This window comes from Pezoporus occidentalis, unplaced genomic scaffold (assembly GCF_034315485.1).
Source record: "Pezoporus occidentalis ecotype Australia unplaced genomic scaffold, CSIRO_AGI_Poc_V1 ctg78, whole genome shotgun sequence".
NCBI classification, from domain to species: domain Eukaryota; kingdom Metazoa; phylum Chordata; class Aves; order Psittaciformes; family Psittacidae; genus Pezoporus; species Pezoporus occidentalis.
This window is the reverse complement of record NW_026916137.1, coordinates 2,043,864-2,060,065: the sequence shown is the minus strand read 5'-3', so window position 1 is coordinate 2,060,065 and position 16,202 is coordinate 2,043,864. Positions and strand designations below refer to the sequence as shown.

Here is a 16,202-nt window from a genome sequence, read left to right as displayed (position 1 = left end):
CCGCCCCGCCCAAGTTGAAGCTGTAGCCGAGCGAGGCCAGGCCCCGGGAAACGGAGGTGGGGGTGTGCTGGTACCGGCGCACACCACCACACACACGCGCGTTGGCTTCGGGTATCCTGTAGCGTCCTCGCCTTAACGCCGCAAACCCGAGCTGAGGCACGGCAGCACGGGAGGGAAAAGCCGCGGTGTTATGTGCAGTGTTTGGTGCCGGGTCCCCTTCAGCAAGGCTCCCGTACAGCGGCAGTCCTGGAGCGGTGTTCTCACTGACCAGTGCTCCTGGAAATGGAACAGCTTGCCTGCAAACTGAGTTTAAAGAGTTTAATTGGGATGCGTTGTGCTGAAGTACAGTAAATACTAGTAACAACAGCTGCCAAAAACACAGTGAATGCCAGAAATGAATGACAATACTCCAGATGTTACAAAAGAAAATTATATTGTAGGTACAGTACAAAAAAAACCAAAACCGAAGTGTCTTTGTATAAGTGTAATCTGGATCAAACAGCAAAGAAATAACAAAAATATAAAAACAAGTCTTGCCAAAGTTTTCCCTCTAGTACCAAATACCACAAGATACAGATTATACAAAGTGTACAAATTTTAATAAAAATACAATACACCAGGGTTGTGTGTGTGTGTTTCATTAGTCAAACAGGTTTGTTGTACAGATGACACAGCTAAAGCTGATCCCCTTCTGTTCCTTAGAGAACAGGTCTGCACCTTCACCACAATGCTCTGTTGTGAAGGGCTGGAAACAGCCAGTGATTTTGTGTTGTTCCCAACAGCAGATGCTTTAGGACAGGCCTGGATCCGCAGCAAGACTGGGATTGCCTCCCTCCTGGGCCGTTCTCAATTCCAGGCTCACTGCAATTAGTCACACAGTGTTAAAACATGTATGCTCTGGTGAGAAGCTTGAATTGAGAAAGTATACGGTGGTCTGAGAACCTTCTGCCTCCTCTACTGACTGAGAAAACCTAACACTGCACTGAGAAAAGCTCTGTAAGAGACAGACTACCTTGTACAGGCACAGCTGGGGAATATGTGGCAAAGAGGAATGGGAGGAAAAACTCTCCTGCACACCTGAGGATTTAATTTAAACATGATTTGGGGCTTAGCCACAATGACGAATAGCTTGCTTTCAACTGCCTTAAAAAACAGAAGCTAAACTTCAGGCTGAAAGTAAAAAAGTGTTATTCTCGTTTAAAAACTTCTATAAGGCTGGAACGGCTACAGTTTCAGTTGTTCTACCTACCTTCACAAGATAGCCTGTTTCTGTAAATGCTTTAAAACCTTCCTGATGTTTCCCCTTACAATGCCAATGCTTACACATACAGCTGATTTCTGCAGGAAGTGGGGTGAGGCAAACGATTTGTACTTTCCACACACTGTTGGTGGAGGGAGGGATTTCTGCTTTTAAATTATGTGCATATATATATATACACACATATGTAGAGAGAAATATACAGGATAAATTAAAATCTGTTACAGATATTGGGAAAAGTTAAATACATATGATGTGAACACCACATATATATACACACAAACACAAAAAAGCCTACATTAGAATCAACTGCTCTCCTGCGGTCCTCTTCCAGAGAAGCAGAAAACCAAACACCGAGTATGTGGCTGGAAGGAAGGGGAGTTGCTCCATTCAACCCACATATGCCTTACTCAGCCATAACTGCTTCAAACTGGTCACTGCTCACTGCCTCACAGCAGCACCATGGCTCTGTCAATACTGCTGGTGAAAGGGAAGAGCAATCTCAGAAACCAAAGTTGTCTGTTCACAAAAGAGGTGTAAGATGGGCAGAAGCAATCCAAGTTTTTCACACCTGCTTCCACACTCTTCTCCATCAAAGCAGGCTGACCATGTCCTGGAAAAATCAGCAGGAGGTTCATTCTCTCAGGCCAATGCAGTTGGTTGGTATACCGTGCTAATGACAATTTGGATGCAAGTCCACAAGAAGAGATTAAACTTCTTGTCATTTTCCACTGTACTTCAAATGCCAGCTGATGCTGACAACTTTCAGTTACTACTGACTGAAGAGGGTGTTAGAAGGAGTGATCAAGAGGCAAAGACCTTTGTATCTTTCATCAGCTATCCAGCTTTCCCCTCAAGTGGCAGATTTTAAACTGAAAAACATTTAGAAACAGGGCTGGTGAAGAGTTCAGTTCTATTCCTTGGTCCAAAATGCATTACCATCTCTACGTGCCCAAAGAATAGCAGAATACTTTTAAGTTGGAAGAGCTATCAGGAGGTCATCTAGTCCATCCCCCTGCATCAAAAAAGACCAACTACAGCAGGCTGCTCACTCAGTTTCTGAATATCATCAAAGATGGAGAGTCAACAACCAACCTGGGCCACCTGTTTTAATGGCCCTTTCTCATGGTGACCTTTTTCTTCATATCAAGAAGTCCATTCTCTGGCTGCTTCCCCATTAAGCAGTCTGAATTTAAGGCGAGTATCTCAAAAGCTTTCTGAATTCTTCGTATAAAATACTTGGAGATTGGAGGACATTTCATCCACCAACACAAAAGGATTTTCTCAGCTTAACTTCACAACTTTTCATAAAACAGAAATCAAATAGTTACAATCCTATGTATATACTATACAGATACAAAACTTTAAAACCCTACACACGGAGCCCTTCAGGAGTGCCGGTGTAGTGTATATGTATGAAGTCAGTAATGTAGAGGTTGAGTACATCCCAGGATCCTTTCCCATCAAAGTCCAGGCATGATGTAGGCGATGTTGTCTAGTGTGTTTGACTGGGGAAAGAAAGTCAGTATTTTTTAGTGTAAGGTAATGACTCAAAATCCTTACAAAATGACACAGGCAAGGGTACTGAGCATGTTCACTTGCCTTACAAGTTATCATATGATGAGACAACCCTATTTGTCTGGTCATCACTACCACTGCTAGGCTTATGTTCACTTTTTGCAAATGAAGGTTAACTAAACATAAAGGTAGCCTCAGTATTTGTAAGAACTTGGAAACAATGAAAATGCTTGAGGCTTTCCCTGAGTGACCTCCTCCTTACAAACCCTATACCCTATCTCTGAATTTGAAACAAACCACATCGACCACAGGAAAGATCAGTGATAAGGATATAAGCAAAGTGATCAAAGTTTAGCACATAAAAACCCCCAACATTACTTTACACTCACAAATCCCTTATGAAAGTCTGTTGCATAAAAAAGAAAACCCTTAAACACACCCACTAATAGGGCATAAGACAGGAAAAAGAAGTGCCCTCCAGTTTTTCTTGCAAAACGTAACAGAATTCTGAGAATAATAGTCCTTCTTATGCACATCAGAAAACAAGACCCAACAGTATATTATCTGTATGTCCTTCAAATGCAGTATTTCAGTTAGCTCAAGCCTGGGGCTGGATGGCTGAAGAAGGCCTTAGAAATACCAACTTTTAATTGCTGAAGACAATGGACCTAGAGCTGAACCAGTTGTGACTTTGGAATTCAACAATGCCACCTACTGACCGAAAAGATAAATAACATCCTACACGCAACAGGACCATTGGCAATTTTACCCAGCTTAAAACACCATTGTTGGTATGTATCTCATGGCGAAAATCAGAATACTTCATTTAGTATCAAGCCTGAATGCCAGTTTTCAGAAGTGAAGAGTGAGTGCCTTAATCCACCTAAAGCGCCATTGCTCCTTGTAACAATAAGATGATCAAATTTCCAATACAGGCACCATTAGTCATGTGGTGTCTTTGCTCTGAATGCATTTGGCAAGCAAGAAGGAAAAAAAGCATAGGATGTTTTTCCATGGTTTAGGATGGGAACACCCCACTGACTCACCTTTTGTGCAGACAGGCAGTTTGTGGGAGCTCACAGCCTAAAACTATCAACTTTTTTGCTGTTGCTAACAGTCATTCTCAAAACGAATCAATGTTTTGGCTGCTCTGTTATAACATGCCAATTTATATCCCATTTTTTGTTGTTCTCTGCAAGATTTGTTTTTAACCTCTTAACTTTTGCAGACTATGTATTTATTTGTCATTTCTGCTCCTCTCCTTCACTGCTTTATTGATGTCTCCTGTTGGAGGTATGACTCCTAATTCCTTTTACGCTGCTGCCATCTTAATCTATGTCCACATCATGCTACATAGATGCCACAAGCTGTTGCTAAACCAGGGCTCAATATTATGTGTAGTTTAAAGTGGGAAAGAACCTCTAGTTGCAGTTCCTTAAAACAGGCTGTTTTATTTTCCTTGGAGAACGTTACAGCCACATGTAAAAGGAGTCACTCAATCACATTAGGAATCCTGAGATCACAAGTTATTTGATGTGTTACTAAAGGAAAAACAGATTGTGTCATACAAAGCAACCAGATGGTGAGTTTTACTTTTATGAAAAATAAGAGCTTTCATAAATAGTTATATTTGTACAGATGCTTTGATTTGGATGGCTTGGTTCAGTCACTAAAACATGACCTGCACACATTGCAATCAATGCTACAAATACTAGGCCAGTTGCCACTGGGAGAAAAAAAGTTGCACAGTATCATACAACAGTAACCTCTGAGGGAATTTAAAGAAACATTCCTCTATAAAAGCGTACGACCAAGACAATTTTCTTATTGCTCTGGAACCATAATCACATCATAAGACTGATGCATAAAAAGCTAGCTGGACTACTGAAATTACCAGTGCTAGAATGGAAATAACCACAAGGAACTCACCAAAATATGCTTAGGGCAGCCATTCAGCTCAGGCAGTTGTGTGGTCAGGCATGTTAATGGGCCCAAAGCACAGATGATTGAATCTAAAAGTACTGACAAACTTCCTGAAACAGCCACCATTCCCTGTAAGGAGAGAGAAGAGATAGGGATGACTAGTGGAAATTATGGTTCCTCCACAACTGTATCACTTCTCATGCAGATACAGTATCTTCACTCTTGAGCAACTGGTGTAGGAAAAAAATAGGAAACAACTGAAAGGGTCAGAAAGCTGTCAGTTGCATAAACCACTTTAATTAATTCCAGAATTTTTTGTAATGTCATTTCTTTGACATTGCGTACCATCTATTTTGTTATCTACACAAGTCCTAAAGACAATGGGTGGTTTATTATTAAATCTAAAGAAATGCTAAGTCTGTAACAAATGCTTTAGTCATTGATACACTTTCAGGAAAGGGAATCTGCTTGTGTGCCCTTCTGTAAAGTGGGAGATTTTCCTTCAGTTGTTTCTTTGAAGAACAACCTTAATCATTCACACCAAAACCAAAATGCAAGAACATTTATTTCACTGCTGATAAAACAAGCAAGCATAGTGGCATGAGAGGATCGTACTAGCCATGAGGTTAAATTACATTATCTGAGCCAAATGTGTGCTCTCCTGCTGGACTGAATTCTGGAAGTGCCCATCTGTGTGCGTGCATGCACCGAATCACTATCATCTAACAGTAGGTAAACGTTAAATGACAGCTTCTACATTACCAGGTAAGTTGAAACAATAGTAGCCCCTATCAAAGCACTGGCAATATGATACTGCCAGAACATAACAGGACATGCAAAAACCATCTTGGTAAAGGTTGATAGTTTTCTGAGAAGGCTTGAGACTGTAACAGAAACTGGACTAGAGACTGGCAAAGACAGCAAGGAACTACCAGACCAAAGGTGAACATACAGTAAGAAAACACCGACGAGTATCCCAAATTGCCTTCAGAGACCTAGAGCTGTAAGGGACCTGTCTTTGATGCCTAAGAAACATGGTGCTTTATTTCATGGAAATCAAAGAGCAATGCATCAGAGAAACAGGACACGCCATCTCTAATTTCTCTTCCTAACACAGAAGCATTGGTTAAACTTGTAAGTAAAATAAAACAGTAATCCCCACCCAAATCCTGTGTGCAGATTACATGATATCACTGTGACACTGCTGGTTACAGACTCACCTCTGTTTCCTGCAGTCTGTGTCCAATAAGGCTCAGAGATTCACCCAGCAACTGTAAGTGTGCAGCTACATCAATAGGTTCTGTCTCAGGGGCTTTGGCTGGTGAGGAAGGCACCATCACAGTGCTGGTGGGGGATTTCTTCTGAGGAGAAATCACTCCTGTTGGAGAAGCTGGATACAGACAAATTCAAATTCCATTATTTCTTCTTTAATTCTTTTACTTACAAGCCTATTTACTTAGTAAAGTTCAAATCTCACAGGCAACATTATCTTCCCTGTCCAAGAAAAAAGACCAGAGCAAATGAAGTGCAACAATTACCTTTTATTTTTGGTGCACCATCTGAAGATGATGCCTTTCTCTTCACAGTAGTAGCCTCTGCTTTATTCTGCTTGTGTTGGAGATACTGAGCTTTCTGTTTCCAGATCTGCAGTTACCATGGTACAAAAGACATATTCATAACATTAGGCAATTCTGCTACCTGATGCCAAGACCTGGAGGCAGAATGACTTTAAGCGGCTAACTGGTGAAGTAATACCATGAGAAGAAAATGGATGACTTTATGATCACAAGGCCAGTATTTCCATACTTTGGGGACATAGGTAGTATTTTTCTAGGTATGGTGGCAATGCTGCCAGCATGTTCGGACCTCAGCACCTAGTTTACACAAATTGGTTTACAAAAACATCTCATACACACTCACCAATTTATCCTTCTCAGGTAGCTGCTTCCACACTTCTGCCAGTTTTTTACTTAACTCTCCAAAATCTGGTAGAAGGAAAGAAGAAAACTGTTTAAAACAAATGTTTAAAACAAATTAAATAATAGTATCATGAAGAGAACATAGGAAATTTCCTGGCTCATGCATACACATTCAGGAAGCAACCCATTCCACATCTAGAACTCTTCACACTGACCAGAAAATGACTGCCAGTGTGGAATCCCAGTACTGTTTGAAATGAAAACAAGCTGATACTAGGAATATGAAGTCACGTGTATGTACAAAAAGGTGACAAATGAAAGTAACTCTCTAAGTAAAGAAAGAAAGAACTAGCAATTTCTTCATCCAGATTCACAGCTTGGTTAAAATGCAATGAAATCAAGTAACGAAATCCACTCCTGTCCCCTTTGCCACCTCTTATTCAAAGAAAACTGGCAGATTCTTCGCATGCTGCAAAATTAAAGAGGACGGTACAAAACAGAGATGACATATTCTGCTAATTAATCCAACTGGTGTATGATCAAGAGAAGGAGGGATTATTGTTTTACCTATTCCAGGGTGTTCAGACACAATATTCGTACGATATTCCTTACAGAACACTTGATAGGCAGACATGTTTTTCTTCTTTGGCTAGTCAGAAGAAGAAAAAGAAACAAAAATTTTTAATTATCATGAGACCTACTTAAATTAATTAAGAATTTGGCATTTATTGAAGAATTAAGGAAAGACATGCTTAGATCAGGAACCTAAAAAAACAGTGTTTTACATGTTCTGGCTGAATGTGGTGTTCATGTAAGCACAGGAACCAGCCAGAACCAGCCTTAACACAAGGCTTATCTGGCAACAATTCTGATCAATGCATTTCATTCATAATTTTCAACAACCTGATATTCTAAATTCAGGATCAATACACATCTCTGTTAATGCATCGCAGTTCTAAAACTTAAAAATAATAATAAAAAAATATCTGTCCCTCTATTCATAGTACCTATTACAGGTCTGCCAAAACAATTCAGTTGTCATCATGGGGAGGGACTGTTCATTAGGGACTGTAGTGACAGGACAAGGGGTAACGGGTTAAACAGGGGAAGTTTAGATTGGATATAAGGAAGAAATTCTTTCCTGTTAGGGTGGTGAGGCACTGGAATGGGTTGCCCAGGGAGGTTGTGAATGCTCCATCCGTGGCAGTGTTCAAGACCAGGTTGGACGAAGCCTTGGTTGACATGGTTTAGTGTGGTGTCCCTGCCCATGGCAGGGAGGTTGGAACTAGATGATCTTAAGGTCCTTCCCAACCCTAACTATTCTATGATTCTATGTTTTGTCCATCTTTACAAAACACTTCAAACTGGCAGGAAAACAAACAATTTAAGTATATTGACAGCAGAGGCATAAGCAGTTGCTGAGCTATGATCAGAGAAAACTTACCAAATAGAATAGAATAATAGCTGAACAACCTTGGGCCCATTTCCGGACACAAAGCAACTCTTATCTATCTGAATAAACTGCTATTCCCCATTTATATATTTACACAATTACACTTTTATCACCTGTAATCTCATTCATATGCTAATTATCGTTTCTCCTAGTCACATTTTGATACACTAACCATGGAAAACTGAATTTATGGGAACAGAACAAAACTGGGAATGCGGCAGTCTGTAAGAATTAGAATTTCATTCGAATACAAGAGTGAATGGGTAAATGTCTTCACCTGCCAGGCTAGAGCTCAGTTCCTTTTAATAGGAACTGTAATGATGGACTAGATCACTAGTCAAAAGTACTGCCTGGCAACAGGTAGAACCAGCTACCTTAGAAAACGGTGCAGTTGTGCTTTATGCATAACCTGTACCAAGCAAATTAAGTACAACTTCTTTAAAGAACCTCTATCACCTACAGACTGCCTGTGCCACAAAACCAGAATATTGTATATTCCTTTCACTACAAAGAGAAATCCCAGTGGCTGGTACATTTTTCCCAACATGCTTCAGTGAAACCATAGATCCTGGTATTAGTCATCCTTCTATTTCAATTTAACATGCTTTTGTAATGGAGTACCTAATTCATTATTACCCACCACCCAATTTCTATTTTTCCTTACTTTTTCTCTGTCTCTTTCTCTTTCCTTTTCTCTGTCTCTTTCTCTTTCCTTTTCTCTTTCTCTTTCTTTTTCTCTTTCCTTTTCTTTTTCTCTTTCTCTTTCTTTTTCTCTTTCCTTTTCTCTTTCTCTTTCCTTTTCTCTTTCTTTTTCTCTTTCTCTTTCTCTTTCTCTTTCCTTTTCTCTTTCTTTTTCTCTTTCTCTTTCCTTTTCTCTTTCTCTTTCCTTTTCTTTTTCTCTTTCTCTTTCCTTTTCTCTCTCCTTTTCCTTTTCCCATTTCTCAGCTTTGTCTTTCTCCTTGTCTTCTTTTTTCCTTCTCTTCTCACTTTGACCATCTGAGTGGAAAACAGCAGGAGGAGGTGGAGGAAGAACATAGTGGGTACTGGGAGGAGGCGGTGGTGACACTGTTACTTCAGAACTGTGCCCAGAACTCTTTTTAGACTTAGAGTGCTTCTTCTCTCTATGTTTCTCCTTGTCTTTTTTTTTCTTACTCTTTTTTGACTTCTTCTTCTTCTTGATTTCCCGGTAGGAGTCATCTATCACGAGCTCCCCAGCCTCCAACTCCCCACCAGAAGAGGAGCCAGATTCTGGTGGAGCCTCCATACCTGAAATCTCATACTCGCTCCCATGGCCCTCTGAATAAACAGAGGTGTCAGCACCAAAACTCTCAGAAGGTGGATGGGAGTCTGGAGGTGGCTTGTGCTTCTTCCGGGATGACTTCAGAAAGCTCTGCATTTCATGACCTCGCAGGAATGAGCCTTGCTCATCTCGAGCTGATTTCTTTGAAGATTTCTTTGAAGCTGCTGGTGCTGAGGAGTAAGAAAAAGAATCGTCATCTGCTGCACTACTTTTCTCTTTTGGTGAAAGGATGAGCTTCATCTTCAAGCCATCAGGCTCACGAAGAGTAAGTGTCTCTGTGTTCACATAAAGAGGTTTCATTTTTTTAGATTTGTGGAAGCTACCATCATCCACTGAGTGCTCCCCACTGCTCCCACTCAGCTTCTTCTTGGGGTGCTCCTTTTTGCTTTCAGAATGGCCAGAGGAAGAATAAGATGATTTTTCAGAGGTCTTCTTTGAAGACTTTGAGCTTGTGGCCAAAGGTGAGGTGATAGCCTTGAGTAAATCTGTGGTTGTATCAGCTGAGGACGGGCTAGAAACTGCTTTTTTCTTCTTCTTTGATGGTAGATCCAGAGGCGTAACACCTGAAAAAGGTGAACAGAAATGTACATAAAGATGATTCCCTTAAAGACAGCATTACACTAGCGTGAAGAACTGAAGCAGAAATAAGCAAGACATAATTGTAGCTGACAGATTTACACCCTGTCTTAAAACGAAGATCTATACAGCTTATAACTGGCTCTATTTTATATATTCAGCAAAAGTAATACTATCTGCAAGTAAAATTAAATATTGTATTGCAATAGGAAAAAAAAAAAGCAAATGTCAAAAGGGAAGGAATAGGTTAGAAAACTGTAATTTTTCAATGAAACGGGGGTGGAAGATCTCTACTCCAAACAGTGGAAACATGTTAAGCTAGACTCTGAAAATATTATTGCCCAATCTTCTGCTGTCTGACACTGATCAGCATCAAGTTTCTGATTACTTCTCCTAAGACAGGTTGATGTACCCTCCCCCCATAAAGTGCTAACCACAAAGTTTGATGACATTGGTTTAACATCATCCTTTCCTCAAAGTCATGATCTGTTAGCCTGTTCTCCTGCTTGATTACTATCTCACCTCTGTAGCAGAACTCATCAGAGGAGTGCTTTTTCTTCTTTTTGTGAGGTTCTGTCCCTGGAGAACGCTCGTTGTCCTAGGATAAGAATAATAAAGTTGCTGACAAACAAGAGGGAAATAATGTAAGATTCACATGGACTACTGACACAGATAATAATTTGTAGGAGGTATCAAGAGTTATTTGTACTATGGTAACATCAAGGAACCCTAGGTATGAACCAGGATCATTATTCTAGGTGCTAAAACAAGCACCTTCTAAGAGCCCTCAGTATAGGTTTAAGGTTAGACAAAAACCATGGTAATACAAAAAATTGTATTAGTCAGGATCCATTTCAGCACATCAGCCACCTAACCAGCACCAAGCTTTCTGTAGGCATTGCAGCACAACGGGGCTATAAGGAAACGGAAAGACAGATCTCTGTATGGAGCTCTCAGCAGGTGCAAGGAGCAATACACCAGAAAACTTGAAAAAGCACATTTGAAAGTGTTAAGAAATGGACAATAGAAGCCAGCACTTGGAGTTAAGCTGGTAAGTTGATAAAATACAGATATCGACCTCTTAATAAAGCTAATAAATAACTAAGCGCACACAGGCTGTCAAACCCTAAAAATGAAGGTGAGCAGTTCATGTTTAATGTGCTGAAAAAGATAAGAGTAAGTGAAAGGAGGAAGTGAAAATTAAAATGATGGGCCAAATAACTGTCCTTAATATGCCAGGTCACCCAATTATTATTTGCCTCTTGACCAATTTATGGTCTGAAAATGAAGCCCTTCTGCAGAATTCCATCTAGAACTTCTTTTCCAGATAAAAAGAAAAATAATAAAAAAATTACCAGGTAGTCACCTTTGCATAACAGCAGAAATTTTAACTCAAAGAGGAAGGTTTTGAAGAAACTTAAGCTGTCGCTATGTGATTTCAGAGTTAAGGCCCCTATAAGGTCAATAGGGCAAGTTCATACCTCTCAAGACCTACCATTTCAGCCTATCTGCAGAATTAGGAAGACAACAGAGCATCAATTAACATTATAATCATCCTTTGCCATTTATATAATGATGAAGTCTAAAATCATGTTTTTTTTTAGTGTGTAAAAACTTATTCATGCTGTCTTATGACTTGCACAGTTGTACATCAAGGCTAGGACAGCATCCTACTATCCTATTTTCTGAGGCCTGAAAAATCAGAATCAGTTGTAATTTGGCTTGACCCCCTCCTTTTCCCCAGGAAAGTTACTGAATAATACAAGACATGATTAGCTGCTCTTGCTGTCTTTGACATGCATTTCTATGTGGAAAAGAACAAGACACTCATCTGTCTCATTCCATCACTAGCTTTATATATATCCTTAGACCTTCAACCTGTTCTATGAGGGCTTCCTGACCTGAGCTGCTATCTCATCTTCCTCTTGCCGCAGATCCTTGTAAGAGCGCTTCTTCTCTCGGTGTATCCTGCCAGTTGCCAACCCATCATCAACACTTCGGTCACTCTCTAGGAACTCTGAGACTTACACGAAATGGGAAAGAACAAAAAAAAAAAAAGAAAGAAATTAAATACCCCATTAAGAAATGACAGACATATGGACTATGCACAAAATAGGAGAACAGTGGACATTGCACAAAACCCAATAAGCACAGAGGCCTAAAAGATTACAATCTGTACCCTCTGACCATAGGGATGGGGCTCAGTGCTTTAACACTGTAACAGTAGTCACTCTGTATTTCACTTCTAACCCTTGTATATTTCCTCCTAAAGAGAACTGGACCTAGAAATGTTATCATGACTAAACATATCGTTATCCCTGGTCTCTCATTCCATTGCCATGGCAGGGAGAAGAATGGCTGCAGTGGCAGAATTCCCTGTAAACATCAAGGTGTTTGCATCAGGAAATACCACCTATTTCTTTCAAATTCTTATGCCAGTACTTTACACTTGGAAGTCAAGGGCTTGGGATCCTCCAGCAACTTGGCCAGATTAAATTTAAGGGCTCCACAGGATACTAGGTTCTTTTCCCAGTCTAACTGCATGGCCTGGCAAGGACTGCAGAAGGTACCCCCTTTTTTATCAACTCCCTCTGAGATTATAAAGCAGTCATACCTTCTTTCCTCTTGGAGTCATCATAAGCCATGGTGGTCCTGCAGGAGCCTGAGAATGTGTTGCCACGTCTGGGCTCCTTCCCCCGTTCCCATGTACAGGAAAAGGTCTGAGAAACAGAGAATGAAAATAACCCTCCCATAAAGAATCATGATGTAAAATGGGAAACTTCCTCTGAACCAAGTGAAGATTCTCCAGAAGACACTGGGAAAAGAAAGGATTCTACCTTATGGTTGGTTGATGCTCACTCTTCAGGCTTGACAGAATATTTTTCTAAAATTAAATAAGAGGTTATTCTACTATTTCAAAGATATAAAATACTACCTCTTCCTTGGAAATTCTCCAAATCACTGAAGTAGTTTATTTACAAAACCAGGAAGAGGGTAAGAAGACAGCTGAGTTTGATTTTCATGACACACAAAATTGAACCCAAACTTACCAACCGATTTTTTTGTCAGGAGCCACTGTAGCTAGGAGTGGGATGTTTAAAGAGAGATTTCAAACCCCTGAATCTCAGATGAAGTGAAGGGAAAGAAGGAAACAGTTTAGAAATCATCGTACTACAAAAGAATTATTTCAAATCTAAGTGAAGAATTGCACATCCTGTAGTGAAGGTGTGCATCTTTCTGCTATGTTTCCCAACACTACCACTGCAGCCATTCTGAGTGCCAGCTTGGGAGAGGGAATAGAAGAAATCACTCCTTTCACTTAGGCCTTCCCAGCATCGCAATCTCAGGTTTCAGGCCTGCTAGAACTATGTAATTCTGTTCCATAGTTGCTAGTATATAGCAGGACAGTGTCCTTATGGCAGAGCTGCACTCTGGCTCTCTCAGAGTAAAGTGACAGCTCTACAGCCAGTAACTGGCTTAACATGAAAAGATCAACCTGCTCAGAAGTGATTAAACTTTAATTGCACCTAAGTAATTTTGTATATTTGTGTGCATGTGCACACACAAAATCATAGAATGGTTTGGGTTGGAAGGGACATAAGGTTCATCCAGTTCCAACCCTCTGCCATGGGCAGGGACACCTTCCACTAGATCAGGTTGCTCCAAGCCCTGTCCAACTTGGCCTTGAAAACTTCCATGTGTAAGCATTCAGCCACAAGGACCTTGTGGCTTGTTCAGTCTTGCCAGTTACATTTGAATACCTTGATAGCAGGAAACTCTTCTACATCCCTGTGCTTATACATCCCTGTATGCATCCCAATTTTATAAATAACTGGCTGAGGCTGAGAATGTACAACATACTAATCCTATAGTGGTTACTCAAGTGAAACAACAAAGTCCCAACTAAATCAAGCTTGCAGTTACATGGGAGGTACTTCTGTTTAAGTTCATAGGAATACATGTAACTTCTTCAGGTTTTGGGAAACCATCTGCCAGGAAATGTTTTAAGACAGTATTCTGACTATGTATTATTGGTAGCTAGCACAGCAATTTGTAGGCAGAATTTATGTATATACATGAGAGCACTGCAATATGTATACACAACAGAGCACTGCACTTTGGAATAAAAAAGAGCATTCTGCCGCTTGCAGGCTCACAATCTTGAACCAGATCTTGTCAACATTCTTCTTACCATGAAATATGGCTTTGTTAAGAAATAACATCGGATACTTTGAACAGAAAAAGTACTATTTATTTCCTTTCTATTAATGAATCTGATTTGATAAACACATGGTAAGCGTTGGAATGGAAGATCCTCTGAGGGACCTGGGGGGTTTGGTCTGGAGAAGGCTCAGGGTGAACCTTACTGCTCTCTACGATTACCTTAAAAGTTGTAGTGAGGTGAGGGTGGTTACTTCTCCTAAGTAACAAGCGATACAATAAGAGGTAATGGCCTCAAGTTGCACCAGGGGAGGTTTAGACTGGATATTAGGGGCAATTCCTTCTCCAGAGGGTGCTCATGGAATGCAATAAGCTGCCCAGGGCAGTGCTTCAGTCACTGTCCCTGCAAGTGTTCACAAAGCATGTAGACGAGGCCCTCAGTGACACAGGTTAGTGGTGGCATTGGCAGTACTGGGATAAAGGTTGGACTTGATGATCTTAAAGGTCTTTTCCAACCTCGTTGATTCTATGTTGAGATGTGACTTCAGTGGGAATACACCTGATACTAAAGCATTGTGTTCAACAGGATAAGGACTTCGTCTAGACACCGCTCAGCAAAACAAAGATGAAGTCAGTCGTTCATGAATGGATGATACGGAGAAACTAAGATCGGTTTTTAGCTACTACATTTTACTCTCTTTTTAAATCTTATCTACTTGGTAGGTAAAAAGGTTGGTAGATAACACCCAAAGGAGCTTATAACCTAAGCCTCTAACCCTGCAAAGACAAAAATTATTCTTAAGTAATACCACCTATAAATCCTAATTAGGTTCCCCTGCTTCAAGTTCTTCGGTTTCAGCAGAAATCACACAGGTTCAGCGCAGACACTCACTCTCCACATATCCCCCTACTTAACGCTCAAGCTACCGGGATTAACGCCAAGCATTGCTATTCCTCAGCCATCCCGAAGCCACAAGGACTCGGGTCCCCGAAGGCGTCTGCACACCCCACTGGCGACCGGCAGCGGTGGGTGAGAACGGAGGGGCGGCGGTTCGAGCCGGGTACCCTTGCCCCGCTTCCCGCCAGCGCTCCGGGGACCTGGAGGAGCCGCGTGGGCAGGCAGGTCCCGCCGGGAATTCCGAGCGCAGACAAGAGGACAAACGCTAACACCGACCCCCCCGCACACCAGGGGCCTCAGCTATCCCGCACCCCGAAGCACCCCACAGCACAGCCCCGCGCATGCGCGTCAACACCCTCAGGGTCCGGCCCGGCCACGGCCTGCGCCCCTCCCGCCGCCTCCGTTTAAAGCTGGCTCGGCCACCCCACTACCGCTTGCCCGCACGTCGTCTCACCTGAGCCGGCTCTGGCCTCACTCCAACCTGCGGCTCCACCCCTGCAGCAGGCCCGAGCGTGTCCCTTCGGTAGGGCCGTCAGCGGCGGCAGGGCCCGCCGGTGCCGAGCCGCAGCCGCAGGGCGGGGAGCCGGCACAACCGCCTCACTTGGCACTACCGTTTCCCGCCGCGCCGCCACCACCCGCGACCGCCATCTTGGACCGGAAGACAAGGGACACCCACCCGGCGCCGCGGACAGGGGGAGCCAACCGAGCGCCGAGAGCCTTCAACGTAGCACCCGCGGGGCGGGGGAGAAGACGTGGTAAGGGATTGCCGAGCGCATCGATGGTCCATCCGGGCAGGGTGCGCCGTTCCTTGGGACGTGAGTCGGGCTAGGTGCCTTAAGATCACCCAGTTCCACCCTTCTGCCACAGGCAGGGAAGCATCACACCAGACCAGGTTGCTCTGAGCCCCATCCAGCCTGGCCTTGAGCACTGCCAGGGATGGGGCATTCACACGTTTCTTGGGCAGCCTGTTCCAGTGCCTCACCGCATTCATAGTGGATGCAGCGCGCAGTGGAGAGTCAGGATGAGCCAGAGCTGAGGTAGATAAGCAGGTCTGAACAGCACACTTGAGGCTACTGCATGTGAAGGCATCATGTCACCCTCATGCCTATTCCAATCAGCTGTTCAAAGGCAGCAGGCAAGAGAAAGGTAAAGTACCCCAAGCATCTTACGAAGTGCTCATTCATTACTGCAAATGA

At 42.2% G+C, this 16,202-nt stretch overlaps 1 protein-coding gene across 3 annotated transcripts; it reads right to left on the bottom strand.

Moving 5' to 3' along the window:
* Positions 1-414: 414 nt before the first annotated feature.
* On the bottom strand, positions 415-15,699 carry HMGXB4 (HMG-box containing 4). Of its 3 annotated transcripts, none has more exons than XM_062602681.1 (11): positions 15,461-15,699; positions 12,562-12,667; positions 11,849-11,964; positions 10,470-10,545; positions 8,736-9,934; positions 7,186-7,267; positions 6,620-6,684; positions 6,238-6,343; positions 5,920-6,089; positions 4,706-4,828; positions 415-2,766 (listed from the first exon to the last, which is right to left on the bottom strand). In XM_062602681.1, exons 2-11 carry the CDS (start codon positions 12,590-12,592, stop codon positions 2,722-2,724), a joined length of 2,013 nt encoding a protein of 670 aa, XP_062458665.1. In that variant the 5' UTR covers positions 12,593-12,667; positions 15,461-15,699; the 3' UTR covers positions 415-2,721. The 3 variants fall into 3 exon arrangements, with proteins under 3 accessions (XP_062458665.1, XP_062458666.1, XP_062458664.1); XM_062602682.1 differs by lacking the exon at positions 15,461-15,699 and adding an exon at positions 14,796-15,004; XM_062602680.1 differs by lacking the exon at positions 15,461-15,699 and having other exon boundaries at positions 12,562-12,743.
* Between the last annotated feature and the right edge of the window lie 503 nt (positions 15,700-16,202).

Excerpts from the sequence above, each read along its gene's own strand:
- HMGXB4 (XM_062602680.1), bottom strand. The coding sequence starts at position 12,700 with ATGGGAGGGTTATTTTCATTCTCTGTTTCTCAGACCTTTTCCTGTACA. Across the intron at positions 7,268-8,735 it reads GAGAAAGAGACAGAGAAAAA|CCAAAGAAGAAAAACATGTC; the intron begins GTAAGGAAAAAT and ends TCTTCTGACTAG. Across the intron at positions 6,090-6,237 it reads TGGTGCACCAAAAATAAAAG|CTTCTCCAACAGGAGTGATT; the intron begins GTAATTGTTGCA and ends GTCTGTATCCAG.